Raw genomic sequence first — 17,279 nt, 5'->3', positions numbered from 1 at the left:
TTCCTTCCCTCCCTGGTGCCTGCCCCGGTAACGGTCGCTGTGAGTTTAAATGAGCAGGGGCCGGGCCGGGCCGCGCCGCCGCCGCCGGGACCGGGACACGGACTGAGGCGGAGCCTGGGCCCGCCCCGCCGCGGGCGCTGAGGGGACAGGATGACGGTGCTGCAGGAGCCCGTCCAGGTACCGAGCCGCTCGCCGCAGCCGCACCGAGGCCTCGGCCCGGCCTAGCGGGGCCCGGCCGCTCCCGAGCCGGACCCGGGCTGGGGCCTGACCCACCCCGGCCAGGCGGACCCCCTCCGAGGCGGGGCTGCGGCCGGCTCCGCGCCCCCCGGGGGGGCCGTGCCCCCAGCCCGCTCAGAGGGACCCGCGACGCCCGCCTGAGGGGGGACCCCCGGGGGCCCCTCCTGGAAGGCAGGAGCCTGGTGGGGGCCTCGTCCCCTGCATCGGGGGCCACCTGCCCCGACCCCTCCCTAGAATGGGACCCTATCCCCTCCCCTCCCCCCCGCGATTTGAGACCACCCCTTCCCCCTGAGATGGGCCCTCCCCTCAGGGTCCACACCCCGCCCAGGGAGCCCCCCCCAGACACCCCCCACTTCCAGGGCAGGCTCCCCTCAGATCTCCTAGAGGCACCCCCTTCTTCTCCCCTTCTTCTCTATCTGCTTCCCTGCCAGGGAGGACCCCCCACTGCCAGTTGCTGTTCTCCATCCCAGGGGACTCTCCTCCTCCCATCGCAGCCCCATTATCATTACTGTTTGTATTGCCATAGCCCTAGTCGGGAATCGGGACCCTCCCGCTGTGCTAGGTGCTGTACATACACAGGACAAAAAGATCATCCCTGCCTCCCAACAGGTTTACAATCTAAGTATAAGATGATAGACAACAGATGGAGACAGACAGACGGGTGGGGGGTGCACAAGGAAACAGTGAGTTGATATTGGCCAGCATAATAGTGACTAGTCCACTTCCAAGAGGGACCTCTCCCATCTCTACTGCTTCACCCTGACCCCTTATGAAACCCCTTGATTCCTCCTTTCCTGTTTCAGCCATCCTTCACATCTGCTGTTTTACTATTTAAATGTCCTCCATTCTGTGGATTACACACAGATGAAGGGCATTTCTTGTCCCAAGGAACTTGCAGTCTAAAAGAGATGGGATGCCTCAGAGACCCAGAGGAGGGAATAATTTAGATTAAAAAACAAACAAACTTTAACTCAGTTTTTCCAGTATATTTTCCCTTCTTATCTTAGTCTAGTCTATCTTTCCAGATGTGATGCCGTCTCAGAAGTTATCCATCCTTCACTCTTTACCATATCTAACTTACCTTAGCCATCCTTTTTATGTTAACTCCCACTTCAATCTTTCCCATGTTATCTTCTCCCCTTTCCCTTCCACCAGACCTCCAATCTTCCCCAGGTTTCTGTCTTTCAAAATAGATTGGGACACAGGGTTTAAAAGGTCTTGAATAGCTGCTTGTAGAACATGTTTTTTCCCGGTAACTTATAAACCTCTCCCAGCTCCCACATTGGCAAGATGCTTAGCATACTGTACAGTTATTCATAATAACAATATTGAGCACAACAAAAATATCAGTAATTTATTTTATTTCCTTTTCTCACAAAAAGGAAAAAAAATGTAGCTGTTTGTGGGAGACAACACCTATTCCATTGACTTGGCCTAAACAAGGTGGTAGCAATGGTGGTACTATTCGTGTAGATATGGAGTTTGTGTTCTTTACACCAAATTCTTTAGGTCTGCTCTGAACAACTGTAGATATCGTGGTGCTAAAAAACACTTCTAGCCACCTGGACCCCTTTTTCCAGTAATACTCTCCCCACTGCTGCCATCTCTGGAGCTGGACAGGTGGTAGCAACAGTTGGGAATTCTAGCAAAAACTGACTAGTGTAAGCTTCTGTGTGGAAAGGAAGCAAACACCCACTGACATAGTGGATGACAGCAAACAATATCTAACATTTTTACAAATGCGTGTAATCAGCATCTTTTCTGCTGTCCTAATTATGGCTAACCAGGTGGAAAACATTTGCTATCCTGAAATTTCCATGGCAGAGATGTGGAGTATTTTATCTGAGGTATATTATTTGGTTTGTAAAATGGGCAGACACTTTTAATGCCATCTTCTCTAACTTGGCTGTTGATGGCAGTCTGCTTTTGTTATCACACAAACCTACTTGGATTCTGTGTACTTGATGAAGTACCAGATTTCTTCTTTTTTGCTATCCAAAGAGGCTGATATGGTAGTGCAACATCAATGCACAATCATTATGTCTACACTTGTACATGTAGGACTCGTGATTTGCCACTATCTCAGCCCTACTGGTGGCAGTAATGACGGCGATTGTATTATAGGCACAGTTTAAGTGTTGGATGACAAGGTGGTAAAAACATGAATTCTGATTAAGTTACAGCCTCCACCACTGCTACCACCAGCGGAGTTGCACTGGTGTGAATTGCAGATCCTAATTGTGCCATTTTCAATGCAGCCTTTGTTTAGGCTCCTAGTTACTCCGTCCTCCATTGGTGATCTCATAGAAGTCTACTTTGGTCATCTGTAGTCACAGTTCTTAAAAGTAAACAGCAATGGTGCAGTGATTCTGACAGTTGTAATAAATGCAGTAAAACCACAGGATTATGGTGCATTCTGACACTAATGTAATAAGCCTATGACATTCAGACTCTCTTTTGCAGTACAGATTTAAATGACGCTGTTGGATTATGTGTTCGTTGCTTGGCTGGACTCCTGGTACTTTTTCTTTCCCCAGTTATCCCATTCTTCTTGCATATGTTCTGTAAGAGTAGGCATCATTTCTGACTCATCAACATTACAAGCGACTAGTATATGTGTAAAAACAGATTTTTTTTTTCATGTACCTTTGTACAGTACATGTTGATGGTCATTCAAGAGATCTTTTACTCCCCCTAATCTCCCCTCCCTACCTTGCAAAAGCAAATTATTTTTTTTAATATTTGGAAAACTGTTACTTTTACAATCCTGACAAAGCTTTGTAGTGGTTTCATGTATATATAGCATTTTAAAAACATGTAAGATGACAAATGCCTGCCTTGAAGAGCTTCCAGTTTGAGGGCCTGATCTTGACATCCTACTCGCAGTGAGTAAAGGTGGCAGAATCTTGTCCTAAATAGACAACATACCATTTTATACCTCCAAATGAAGTCAGTTAAAACTTCCAAATTTCAATTATAAATTAAGCTATGTATTCCATGTGTTATCATATAACTCAGGTGCATTTTAATTTTCATCTCTAAAAACCTTTAGTTTCAGCAACGCAGCTCTTAACAGTTTTCTTGAATGCTTCAATTCCTCGTGTTTTCATCATATTGAATAGCTGGTATTGACTGCCATGACCAGGTCTAATGATGGACACTTTCCGAGGCCCTGTTCATATTGTACTCCTGGGGGAATTCTGTGTCACTGCGCTTGCGCAGATTTCACAGCCCCTGCAGATTTCTTTGCTTACCTGCAGAAAAATGACTTCTGATGGGAAAGCAAAGGGAAGCTGCAAGAGCGGTCATGCACCTACTATCTGGCAGTGCAGACAGGTTGGTTTGGGCACCCAGAACAGCCAGTAGAGACCTAAATCATCAGGGTATTTCTGAAAAAATAGGCATGGGGCAGACTCTGTTCCCTCAGGCAGAGGAGAATGTAGCAGCCTGCCTGCTTAGTGAATTGTTCCCATTGTTCATAGTGAATTCCCCCATGAGTATAAAACAGGTGTAAAAATTGTAAGGCTCCTTTACATTCTCAGAGTGTTATAAAGGACTGTATGGCCTTCTAAATGCTTACGGTGCTTTAGTGATTAGAACTGGTCTAAATTTTTGCATTAAAAAAATTTCCTATCAAAATGTGCTCCATGAACTGTTTTCGACTGACCTTATTGGAGATGGTCAATAGCCAGTATAAATTGTGGTTTGAGTCCCCAGCCCTCACTTGCTCTTCAGTTGCCTATGATGTAACATTGAGCATATGGCTGCATATATTTGTTGACTAATACTTAGAAGTAAAGGGTCAATACTAGTCACATTACTATTAGACAGAGGGGGTTTGGTGATTTCCTCCAATGTTCCCCACTCCCATTCTCCGTCCATTGAATTGTAGTTTAAATAAATTACCAAAATAATTGAAACTAGCTGGATTATATTGCTTTATTTTGACAAAAAATGCAGAATTTTGCAGAATCTTAAAATATTGTGCGCACAATTTTTAATATTTTGGTGCAGAAATTTTAATTTTTTGGTGCAGAATTCCCGCAAGAGTAATATTGTGACTGATTAACATGATAGAAACAACCATGTACAGTTATCGTTAGCAAAGGTTCCCTGGCCAGTAAGGCTGTTTCCCTAACTCCAAGAATCATGCTATGAAACCATGGTTTTCATTTAATTTTAGACTGATTTTCAGGCTGGGGGTAGTCTATAATGATCTTTCTTAAAAGGAAAAAAATCCTTGTCTACACTGGTCATGGAATCAGCAATGTGGACAGGCCCTTCTTGTTGACAAGAGTACAGTGCTTTTGACATAACCTTTAAGAATGGTGGGGAACCTACGTCCCGCAGGCTGGATCCGGCCTGCTGCTTCATTTAATCTGACCACATCATGGTCTCCACACCGTGAGCTGGAAGCACCGATCCTCAGCACCCCTCTGCAGGGTTGCAGCCACAAGCGCCGGCTTGCCTCGCTGTGGGGGGAATCTAGGGTTGCCAGGCCGTTAAAAGTCCAGTTGGCTCCCGGAAGCAACTGGCATGTCCCTGCGGCCCTAGGAGCAGGGGCGATCAGAGAAGCGCCACACGCTGCCCCCAGCACTGGCTCCGCAGCTCCCAGTGGCCAGGAACCGCAGCCAATGGGAGCTGTGGGAGTGGTGGCTGCAGATGCGGGTAGCGCGCACCCTGCAGATCCCCCTGACCCCTTCACCTAGATATTTGGTTTAGCTGTTGTGCAACATTCAGATGCTGAATAAGCTTTTCTGGGTGGAAAGGTGGGCTTGGCATGAGAAGGCTTCAGAAACTTTCCCCTGGATGAAAAAGCATTTGTCTTTTCCTTGAAGAAGCTTTCCCATTGCACAGCAGCTGATATGATAGTTTTGGAGTTCTTCTCTGAGATTTATAACAACAGTTGTGGGTAAGAAGAGAGAAGAACGGGAACAAGCTCTTGGGCTCTGTCTACTCCAGCAGTTCTCAAACTGGGTCAGGACCCCAAAGTGTGTCACAACCCCGTTTTAATGGGGTCGCCGGGTTGGCATTAGACTTGCTGGGGCTGAAGCCGGAGCCCTACCAGCTGGGGCCCAGAACCTGAGGGCTTTAGGTGTGGGTGGTGGGGCTCAGATTTACAGACACCTTCCCCGCCCCCTGGCCTGGGGCTGAAGCGCTTGGCCTTCGGCTTTGGACCCCCTGCCTGAGGCAGTGGGGCTTGGGCTTTGGCCTTGGCCCTCCCACCCAGGGCGGTAGGGCTTGGGCGGGCTCAGGCTTCAGTCCCACCTCCTAGGGTCATGTAGTAATTTTTGTTGTCAGAAAGGGGTCACGGTGCAATGAAGTCTGAGAACCGCTGGTCTACTCTATGGGGAAGTGTTACAATAAACTATTGGTTGGAACACTTTGAACCTGCAACCCCTGTATCATGCCCTGTGTCCATGCAGATCAGCTGTCTGAATCATTTAAATGTTGGTTGTAACCACAGTGGTGAGATCTCTACCTCTGGTCTGGATGAACAGGTGCCACCTAAAAAGGCCTATCCCCATTGTAGATGAGAAACCACAAACAGTTCAGCTGCACTAGGTCAGCCAGTTCTAAAGCCAATGGAGTAGCTTTTATTGGGTAAATACTCCAAAGCACCTGCTTGCAGCAACAGTTCTGTGCCCTGTGAATTGGTGCTTTGTATCTCCTAGAATGCACTGATACAACCACAATTGTCAGGTGTGCTGCAGGGGGAAGCACCAAAATGGTTCTGTGAAGGCACTGCCGCAGTTTGGGCATGCTGAATTGTTGCATTAGTCTTGGTAACAACTGCCTTAATATGTTCAATGACCCTGTTACAGTTTCCTTGCTTTGTTTCTGCAAGGTGAACTATCACCACAATTATTGCTCACTCTTGTTGGCAGTCTGAGGCCAAAGACCAGTTAAATTTGTTTTGTAAAACCTACTGTGTTATAGCATGGTGGTTCTTTTCCTCTCTTACACTAATCTGTAGAGCAACATGTGAGTCACCAATCTGACTGTCATCCATTAATGGATTCAGGCCATAAAACTTGCTTCTTTTTGATTGCAGAATGACTGTCATTGTAGAGTCTGAGCTCTACTAACTCTCACTACAGTCCTGCTGTTCCAATCCTGGGCCTCTAACCAGCAGTGGTGGTTGGCTGAACCGGTTTGTGGTACCAATTTTATAATGTAGATGTGACATAACTGTAACACAACCAAAAGTCACTCGCTTACAGCCTATGCCAGACTCGGGCAAGGTTATAACTCTCAAACAAGAGCAGGTTGCCAGAAGTATACTGACTTAAAACTCTTCTATAATCACTTATTTAGCATCAAAGGTATGCATGCTGTTTTACAAACCCAAGGTCTAAATAGATATGACCTGTTGTCATTCAGATATAGGCATTTGATTGAATAAAGGAAGAGGCATAGCAGGTAACAGGAGGAAAATGGAACTCTGATGCGTCTCTAATTTATGCAAGGGGCTATTTCTGCCCCGTGCGCAAAACAAAATGTGAACTGGTTCAGGATAAAATCAAAGATGATCACTTCAGGCAAACTTTGTGACTAAACTTCTCTTGGATACACAACAATACTATTGTGAACTGGGCTTTTAAACTGAAAAATACTGTACTTGCAGTATATCAATCAAACCAAGAGACTCAATCAAACATGGCTTTCACAGGTATTTAAAAATGGTTGAGTTTTAAATGTATTGGAGGAGTCTACAGGTGAAAGGTTAGTGATCTCGTATAGAAATTTCCTGTATAATAATCTACATAGTTATTCAAAACTCTACTGTGTAGGTTGTATATAGATTCCCTATGGTTAATAACATGACACCATAGTTGGTGCCTATTAGAGTTGTAGAGTTTAAAGGCAGATGGGACCACAAGATCATCTAGTCTGGCCATTTATATAGCACAGATCACCAATACCCGCACACTAAACCCAACAACTGAAATTAGACCAATGTATTACAGCCCAGAGGAGACTCCATTTATGTGCCACGGGCAAAGAAGGTGCACAAGTGCCTGAGGCCCCTGCAATGGCAGGGAAATGATTATATAATAAATGTCACTTGCCAGGATTATCTAGACCTGCTCCCATACACTACAGAGGAAGGCAAAAAAAACCCCAGGTCAGATCGGCAGTGACCTTGGGGAGAAAATTACTTCCTTACCCCACACATGAGAATCAGTTAGACCCTGAGCTTATGAGCAAGAACCAGCCAGCGAAGCACCTGAGACAGAAAATGTTTTGTGCCACCTTAGCCCTGGCCCTCCCATCCAGTGTCAGCAATGTCAGCCCTGACTGACGTAGCTATACCAACAAAACTCTGAAGTGTAGTCCTGGCCTACCTGTTGAGAGGACAACTAGAGGAACTTTCCATCTCTGGCGCAGTAAATACATCATTTAAGTAGTGGCAGCAACTTGAGTAACACTATTAATGTCACATCTAGACTGCCCTTTGCATGCACGTATAACGCTTCAAAATTAGAAGGGAAATCAGTTTTAACTTGTGTAAAACAAAAAATGTTTAGAACTTATTTCCAGGCTGTTCTGGCTTCTACCTATCACTCCTCAGTCTCTCTCAACCAGGTTAGTGGAGGCATGCAGCACAGACAAAACTGACACTGAGAGTGGCTCAAAACACAAATCTTCAAGAAAGTGGCACAAATTTTCCTCCACTAAGTGTTCTAAAATTCCACTAATGTTTATCACCAGGTTAAATAAAAGTAAACTGATATTTCATTTTTAAACAGGAAAAGTACTAATCACTTGAGGTATTCTGATCTCTGATATTACTAACTTAAAAACAAACAAACAAAAAACCCAAAGGATTAATGGTAATGATAAGGTCTAGGGATAATTGTGTGACTGTTCAGCAATGGATGAACAAACTACTCAGTCTGTGTTCAAATGTATAAGTGCAATCTTTGTGATATACAGCAATTCCCTCGACATCTCACTGCAGTTTGTGCATTCCTATATAGAATCTCAGAGCTCCAATCAATGGAAGTAAGACATTGTTTTTCACACACCACCTAACAATGGATCATGTTCATCTTGGCTCACTGTGGAATGTGTGCAGCTGTACCCTCACAGAAAATGCCATTCTGCTATCATGTGCAGTTGACAGCAGTCATACAGTGTTTGATGTTGCCATTGGCATGATCTCTAAGCTGTCTGTGTAGTTTGTGGTAATCAGCTGTTGGTAAAAACCCACAGAATTGCACTGGTTTGTTTAAAACTTGATTAATATGTACTAGGTACAGATTAACTTTCTTTGCTCAGTATTTATTAATTTAATATAAGAGCTGCAAACAGAAGAACAAATTTAGATTGCTTAGTGTCACTATAGGCTCCTGAGTGTGTTCTTATCCTTTGCTTTAGATATATAATTTTTGGTAGTAACTTCTTACAGCAATACTCAATCATATATAGATCACAGTCCCACTTCCACTCCTCTGTGGAAAAGACTCCACTTGACTTTAGTGAGAGCTGGATCTGGTTCATAGACAGGTGTACTTACAGGAACAGGCACTGGGGGTGGGAGGACATGACAGTTGTGTCCCTAATATTAGAGAAATACTTGTGCCAAGTTAGAACATTAGGCCTCTTTACATGGCTTTAAAATATAGTGAAGTCTGTACTATGGACCCATCCCTTATATGCATCTCTCTCTCTCTCTCAGGCAGTCATTTTAAAATTATTCTTAAGGTTTTTAATATTGTGTGGCCTTTCAATATTGCACATTTACTAGGCAATTTAATTTTGCTGGGCCTTTGGCTATGGACGCTGGTTCTTGGTATTTCCTGCGTTTAATATGGATTTAAAAAAAGTTTTCCCTGTGAATTTTGAATCACATGTATCCATTTACACACATTAGAAAATGTATTTTTTCTCTTCTACAGGCTGCTATATGGCAAGCACTTAATCATTATGCTTATCGAGATGCAGTGTTTCTGGCAGAAAGACTATATGCAGAAGGTATGTGCCTCACTAAATATTAATGGTTTAAGTTTGCTAAGGATGTTTAGGGCTTCTGTTCTTTTTCACTTGGCTAATAAAGGTTTATTTATTTCTATTCTAAAAACTTCCCTGCAATTGAAGAGACACAGTTGAGATAAAAATCAAATGTTACTTGTAACAATATCAGATATTACCTAAACTTACTATAAGACTAGAGTATAGGGGAAAAACAATTTTTTTTCTATCATTTCAATTTGCTATACACCCTGGACTACTCTGGGTTTCACTGTTCTCCCCTGTACTATATTACCGTGTTTGTGTGGATCTTTCATATAGCGACGGGGAGAAACTTTTTTTAAAATGTGACTTTAAAAAAATCTCTGTTTGGCGGGGTAGATATGGTACATGAAACTAATTAAATTTAACTGAATAGATTTCAGGTAGATGGTGCCCCTTCAGAACGGCTTATTTAACAAATACTTCTATAGTGACACCAACTTGAAACCTTCACTTTTTTTTTTTTTTTTAAAAAAATAACTTCAGGACCTTTATTTGCTGAGCTTGCTTCTGGCTGAAACTTTGTATTTACATACCTTTTTTTAATTCTTGGATCACTATGCTATTTTTGTCTAGCCCAGATTCAGTTTCCAATTGCAGCTCCTCACCTCTTGCTGGACATAGAGGCTTTCATAATAATGTTGCTAAACAAATTGGTCAGCAAAAAACAATGAGTGTTCTGGCTTATGCCCTTTCTCTGAGCTCAAACATAACGCCTTTGTCATGTATTTAAACTTCTCTGGATCAAGGAGCTGCTATCCAAAAATTTCTTTTGAGTCTGTTGCTTAAATTTTCTTTAATATTAAGAACAAAGTTGCATATGCACATCAAATAAATGGCAGTCTGGCTGTTGCTGCTTTCAATACTTCATGGTAACTTTTGGATCTTCATAAGATGCATCGTTTCCAGATTATTTTGGTCAGTCTGTCCTTAGTTCAAGTGGTTTACAATGAGGCAGCAGCAGCAGCCAACTTGGGGGAGGGAAAGATGCCTTCTTGCTAAAGATTTTCTTTTAAGGTCAACATTTTTTGAGTTGATAGCAAGTGAAGTCTTGACATACTTGAAGTTCTCTCTGTTCTAAATGATCCTTCTAAAAACTGTCAGTCCTAGTCCCCTTCTTTATTACAAATACATGTCTCTTTGGATCCTCTCTGTGTAGCCACAATTTTTGCAAAGTGTAAATACTTTGCGACAGAAATGAAAATATAATTTAATTAAGGCCCTTTCCACACAACCACCAAAACTATACTAAAACAAGTTTAAAAGTGGCTGTTGTGAGCTCAGTCTGACTTACTGAAGGGTGGATGTGTAATCCTTACCCAAAGAATAGTACTACCAAGTCAAATTTTTCAAAAGCACCCAAGTCCCATTGAAATCCACCCAGCTACCTAGTCTTTTCCCCACCCCATAATAGGAAAAATTGTGCACCTTGTTTTAAGATGCATCTAGATATGGATGGCAAAATATTATTAGTTAGTACTTTTGTGATGAAGTTACCTTCCTGATCCTTGACTTGCTATGTTCAAAAAGCTGTCGCACTAATTCTGTTCCATTAGAAATGACTGTTTCACTTTATTTCTTCAAGTATGTTTTTGTTAAGAAAGATAGTGAATCATTTGTTAGATGTGGGGGCCAAAATGGTTGGTGTTCATTCACTGCAGTAGATGGGGCAGCCATGATTACTACAAGATCTTGGGATGCTGAAATCTCTTATGCTCTGGCTAGTAAAGGAAATACACTTGATTACTTTAATCTGTCCTGTTTTTTCCCCTCATAGCAGGAATCACATTATTTGTGCATCCTGTTGCCAGCAGTCCTATGGAGCTCAACCACTTGTACAAAAATATTAAATGATCAAAGGATACCAACGTTTTTGTTTTTGATTTGTTTGTTTAGTACACTCAGAGGAAGCACTGTTTTTGCTGGCAACATGTTACTACCGCTCAGGAAAGGCATATAAAGCATACAGGCTCCTAAAGGGACATAGCTGTACCACCCCACAATGTAAATATCTGCTGGCAAAGTGTTGTGTCGACCTCAGCAAGTAAGTCATCAGTTTATATTGTATTGCAGTATTTTGGTAGGTTTTTTTAGGAAACTGTGTTGCATAAACTGGTAATTCACTGGTCTTTCAGCTCTCAGGATTATCACAAGTGGAATTCATTTTGCTTTCAGATTTGGACCTAAAGAACAATAGCCCATATTGCAGAAACCGCTAAAAGGTATTGAGAGCTTTACAAAGGAGTTGTGAAATTGTCTAGAAAGTCACTTCTGAAACCAGTTTGGGACTGTGCTCTTCAGTGCGTCCACCTTAGTTTGTTGTTAGCTCGTTTCTTAAACTGCTGCTAAAGTGAATCTAGAACTTAAAAAAACCCCAACCCTTCAACCAGTAAATCTGTCACCGTTGACCAAGTTGGTGCAGATGTAAGAAAATAGAAACTTGAGTTCACCCAGGCCTTATGCACCCCTTAAGTCTTCAAAATAGACATTAAGTGGGACATAAGTGGTGTATAGGCCTTGAGCTGGCTCTCTGTACAGATGAATGTAGCCCATTTAGAGTTAATTTTTATAATAAGATGAGACTAGAGTCTGATAAGGCTACAGACTTTGTTGGGGACAAAGTAAATGCCTTCTGTGTCCCCTTTCCCATTCACATCTAGGCAGACCTCGCAAACTACTGAGGCCCATATGTGGGACACAACATATGACAAAGACCCAACGTGGGGGTGGCAGAGAAGAAATAATGTACATGCAGGGAACTTAAAATGCTGTGGGATTCCTTCCTTTTAGAGTAAGCAACTGTATAACCTCAGACTCACGACTTTGCATTTCTGATTAATTTTCAACGATAAAAATAAGGGGACACCAAATTTCTGTGGAACACGGGGAACTTTATGACTGAAATGAGGGACCTCCCTCAAAATGAGGGGTAGTCAAAGTATGCTTCTAGTGGTTGATTCAGATCTGGTCTGGATCAATGATAATCAAGATTTATCTGTTCCAGTGGAATGAGTTTTATTGTTGCAATCAAGATCTTTCCTAGCCACATCACAAAATCAGCATTGCAACTGGCATCCTGGATGGTAGTTTCAGCAGAGTGGCTAAAAATCAAGTAGATTCTCACTTATTGTCTATTCTCCTAGTTATCTTCTGCCTGCTCTGTGAGCAGTGTCTCTTATATTGAAAGTTTCTTTTCACATTTGAATTGGATTCCTCTTAAGACTAAAAAGCCCACTGTGAAGGGGAAAGAGAATCCCTACAACAATGTGAAGAAAGCTGCCATGTCCTGCTAAAGGGTAGCATGGCAATCTGGGTTCAGCAGCAGGAAGGGCTATTTTTGGAAAAACAGCTTGTTGAAGGCTGTGACAGAAAACTAGAGCATATTACGAGGGTAGAATATGAACATAGATTTTTGAGGGAGCTGTCGTCTGGAAGGTATGACTCTGTAGGAAACTGGACTTATGCTTAAACTTCATGTTTTTAACTTTGGGGGGTTTTTTTATATGTCCTATCATGTAATGTGACTTAAAATATTGACCAAGCAATATGGCTGTTTAAAAATTAGACCTTCATCCCTTCACAAAAGAAAGCCAGACTTAACAGATGCAGCTTGAACTAGATCCTGCAGACCATAGGAAAGAGTGACTTCCAGAATTGAGGGCCCTCCATAAAAATGTTCTGCCTTCTGTGCCCTCCCTGAGCTTGACCCTGGGGACTGGACAGACAGCAAGAATATCTCAGCTGACCACAGTTACCACAATGGGTCCTAGGAAACAAGGCAGTCTTGGATAGAACAAATCCTAATGGCTGTTTTTATGGGCGCATAGAGAATTCTCTACTTCTGCTAAATAACAGGCTATAAAGCACATGCTTATCTTCTGTTGTAGTGCAATCAATAGGCTGAACTTGATACATTTGTTTCCTGGGTTGTACCATACTGTATATTTTTCGAGGGACGGAGCTCATCTCTTGGGATCCCACCCACATTGTGTAACCAAGCTGCATGAAAGATGTTTTGTGGAGGGGCCTGCGGAAAACTCTTGCCCATCAGCAATGGGCAAGTAAATATGGGGGGGAAATCAACGATAATTGCATTTCTGTTTTTATTTAAGACTTTGACTTTGTTCAGTATAGTGCCACTCTAACATTTCTTGTTGTGATACCTGCTGTAGTAAAGTGGAACATCTGATTGCCAAACGTTCTGTTGAAATAGAAATCAGTTTAACGCTCTTCTTGGAAGGGACCAGTGTAAGCTGATTTGCTCTGTTTCTCCCCTGCCAATCACAGCTGTATAAAGTTATATTCCGGTATAGCTTATTCCCATAAAGGAAGTGGAATAAGCATCTTAATAATGTAACTGCCTTCACACTAGGGGGATTGTGTTACTTAAACTGTACTGGTTTAGGTAAAACAGTACAATCTTTGGTGTGCAGACAAGCTCAAAGGGATACTGTCAAGTCTGACCAGCCCCCTCTCTCCCTGACATGCAAAAAAAAAAAAGTTGTGTCCCTTCCTTCCAATAAAATATTAGAGTTGCAGTGATGTTAAAATCCCTGCTTTTAGACTGCACAAACCAATCCATAGTAGATTGTACTGTTACGTCTATGTGCAGTACACTGTGCCAGGCATTTGATTCCACCTGTCAGTTCTGTCCTTGTAAGTAAGCAAGGCATCAAAATTCCAAGTCCATTGGACAGCCCCATGTTAAATTACAAGAATGGAGCTGCCAGAGACCATACATGGTACATTGTAGCTAGGAGACCAAGCCAAATCCAGTTGTTTTCCTTGACACCCCTTTAAAGGTGCCTGACTTTCAGAGGGTAAGTGTTCTGCACTTAAACTGGTAGTGTCTCTATAAGGCACAGGGTGCAATACTCTACATTTTGAGACTTGTCAGGGAGGAGAGTGCCCAATTTGGAACTCATTAGTATTGACAACATATCTTGTTTTTGTTTACAGCAGGATAGAAATATTGGACTACCACTACTGTTGTGAGCCTTATAACCCCTTTAAGCCTCTTTTTGTTTTTTTAATAAGGCTGGCAGAAGGGGAGCAGATCTTATCTGGTGGAGTGTTAAATAAACAGAAAAGCCATGATGACGTTGTTACGGAGTTTGGTGACTCTGCATGCTTTACCCTCTCATTACTGGGACATGTATACTGGTAAGGTTTCTTTTTTTATGATGATGGTTATTGAATAATGGATTTTGATTTGGCTGAGGCAGTTCTTAGCCATGAAAATATTTCTGGCACACCCCACAGGTCACAACTGCTCTCAGGTTACATATCCCCAACAATCCTGCAATCTGATCTACATGGGCAGATACCTGTGGAGCCCCTTTGTGACAGCAAATGTAAGTGTTCGCTCAGAGTGCAGATTGCAGGATCAAGGCCCAAATGATGGTAATCTATAGAGGAAGTCTGATGCCTCCCTCATGTGGCTTGCCAGTTGCATGAAAATACACATTAGCATTTCGTGGAAGGTGTGTGGGTTTATTTTATTTTGTTTTGGATTTTTTTGTGGGCAGTGAATAAATTGGCAATACAGGAACCTGTTTTGAGATTTTTTTTTGTGTGTGTGTGCTCATTCTCCCCAAAATATGTGGCCTATTGGTTGGAGAAATATTAGCCTTCTTTGGAGGAAGTTTTCAGGTGTCCACCTGTTGATCAATATATCACTACTGCCCACCCTCCACAAGTACTTCTGTATTGAATTGCGGTCTTCTCTGGAGGCTCTCTTCCAAAAATTTCATCCAATTAACTTTTAATGATTTTTTTCAGGAGAACTATGCATATTAAATTTGATTATACAATAATGCTTCGCTCTCCTGTAGTGTGCTTCATCCATAGACACAAAGGAGGATTCCAATAAATTTATTAAAATAAAAGAAATAGTAAAAACAAAAACAAAAAAACCCAAACCTTTGTATTTAGCAAGTCTTTACACAGTAGAAAGCCATTACGAATGTTAACCGGATACTTGTTTCACAGAGGACTGTAAAACTACTGGCTACCTCACAGGTGCGTTGGGAGGGTTAGTATTTGTAAAGTGTTTTGAGAGCCTCTGATGAAAGGCATTAAAGAAGGTAAAATATTCTAAACATAGTGTGACGGGTTGCCCTCCTTCAAGATGCCACCTGATGTACTGAGATACCACTAAGCCCGCGTGGGCCCCCTTTAACCTGTCTTGCTGAGGCAGGCTCTTAAGCCTCCTCCAGCACACACTCAGGCAGGGCCACACCCACCTGCAGAAAGACACAGACACTGAGATTAGCTCTGGGAAGACTCAGTTTAAGGGACTTGCCCCAGCACTCAGGTGCCCACCTCCCTTGGAGTGTAGACCCAAAGGTATATTGTCTTGCGCTTTATAGATAAGTCTGCACAGCGCAAGCTCATAAAAGTTCGCCCTCTTTCTCAATGAAGAGATATGCACAACTTCTTAGAAATTGCACAAACTGGGTTTAATAATAAAAAAAATTATTAACTACAAAAGGCAGATTGTAAGTGATTATAGCAAACAGAACAAAGCAGTTTACTAAGCAAATAAAACAAAAAACGAAACTAAGCTTGATTCACTAAAGAAATTGGCGACAAATAGTAATTTCTCACCCTAAATGTTGTTTCAGGCAGATTGCAAAGGTTCTTGAAAGCCAGCTGCACTGGCCTGCAGCTTGAAACTTCAGGTATTATTACTCACAGGCTAGACACCCTTCCAGCCTGGGCTCAACTCTTCTCCGCCCAGTTCAGTTCTTCTTTCCAGTGTTTCCCAGTGTCTCTTTGGGTGGGGAGGCAGAGGAGAACCACGATGATGTCACTCCCCTGCCTTGTATAGCTTTTGTGTATGGCGGGAACCGTTGGTCTTCCAGTGGAAAAACACTGGCATTCCAAGGTGGAGTCCGGTACCAGGTGACTCAGTCACATGTGTCTGCAGGGTCGTAGCAGGTATTACTCGCAGGCTGTTTGGAGCATCCACAGGAAGACGAAGCTCTTTCACAGTCCATTGTCTCTGCTGATGGGCCATCAGCCCTGTCTGACTTTTTCATTGTTGTACCTGAAGGGCTAGTTGTGGGTGTCACCCAAAGTAGCACATTTGAAATACAGATACATGGTCAATATTCCTAGCTTCAGATACAAAACTGATACATGCAGTAGAACTGTTTCAATGATACCTCACATGACCCCTCTTGCATAAAACATGTCATAGTCATATCATAACAATATTTCTATGAAGAATATGGGGTGCAATGTCACACATAGTACAGATGTTTAAAAACAAAAAATCTTTGTAAAATACATTAGGCATATTTTGAAGGTTCTTTGTTTTGGGGGGGTGCAAGACCCTCTGCTACCATAGAATGTTGATAGCCCTACCTACCAAACATCTTGTTATTTCCTTGCTTAATTACAGTTAATAGCATTGCCGCAGTGTAACTGAGCACGCTTAAATGTTAGTTTCAGGCTTCGTTAGTATTGAACCTCTTCTCTTTTTGGTGTCTGCATTATTTGAAGCTTAATATAACCTGGATTGTCAGCCTGCTGCTTTCCCTAAGAGAAACAAACAAACAAATCCAAAAACCGTATTCCATTTAATAGTTTTAATATTCAAGCATAGCATCAGTAGTTACTAAAAAAAGAAAAGAGAGACCTTGAAATAAGTTACTTTTTATAGCCCCCCCCTTACCCCCCCCAATTAAGAATTATTATCCAGCACAAAGTTACTTTGAACTGGACACCAATATGCTGAATACAAATAATCATTTCGCAACCTAAAATGGCTGAGAGGCTAGTCTGTTTATTTGCTGTTTGCCAGGAAGTGGAGAACACTCATTACAGCAAGATGCCGGTCTTCTACAAGAGATCAAGTTGTACTTTCATCAACTCTTAAAGCCTGTGATGGTTTTTGAGAGTTCATTACAAATTAAAATGAGTAAACTTAAAACTTTCTCTAAATATTTCAGATGCAAAAATATTGAATAACTTTTAAATTAACTGACTGTTTCTGTAGTCCGCAAAATGAGAAT

General features: G+C 42.2%; 1 protein-coding gene across 5 annotated transcripts in view; it reads left to right on the top strand.

Moving 5' to 3' along the window:
- CDC27 (cell division cycle 27) overlaps positions 1-17,279 on the top strand; it is a 51,793-nt gene continuing 34,514 nt past the window's right edge. For all 5 annotated transcript variants that reach the window (XM_026654697.2, XM_026654696.2, XM_026654695.2 and 2 more), the window contains exons 1-4: positions 1-177; positions 9,144-9,219; positions 11,155-11,302; positions 14,296-14,421. In XM_026654697.2, coding sequence (XP_026510482.1) covers positions 151-177; positions 9,144-9,219; positions 11,155-11,302; positions 14,296-14,421 — 377 coding nt within the window. In that variant the 5' untranslated portion in view covers positions 1-150. The remainder of the gene's footprint in view (positions 178-9,143; positions 9,220-11,154; positions 11,303-14,295; positions 14,422-17,279) is intronic.

The sequence above is a fragment of the Terrapene carolina genome, unplaced genomic scaffold (assembly GCF_002925995.2).
Source record: "Terrapene carolina triunguis isolate 2854851 unplaced genomic scaffold, T_m_triunguis-2.0 Scaffold193, whole genome shotgun sequence".
NCBI classification, from domain to species: Eukaryota; Metazoa; Chordata; order Testudines; family Emydidae; genus Terrapene; species Terrapene triunguis.
Note: the sequence above shows the minus strand (reverse complement) of the source record. Positions and strands in the feature narration are given on the sequence as shown.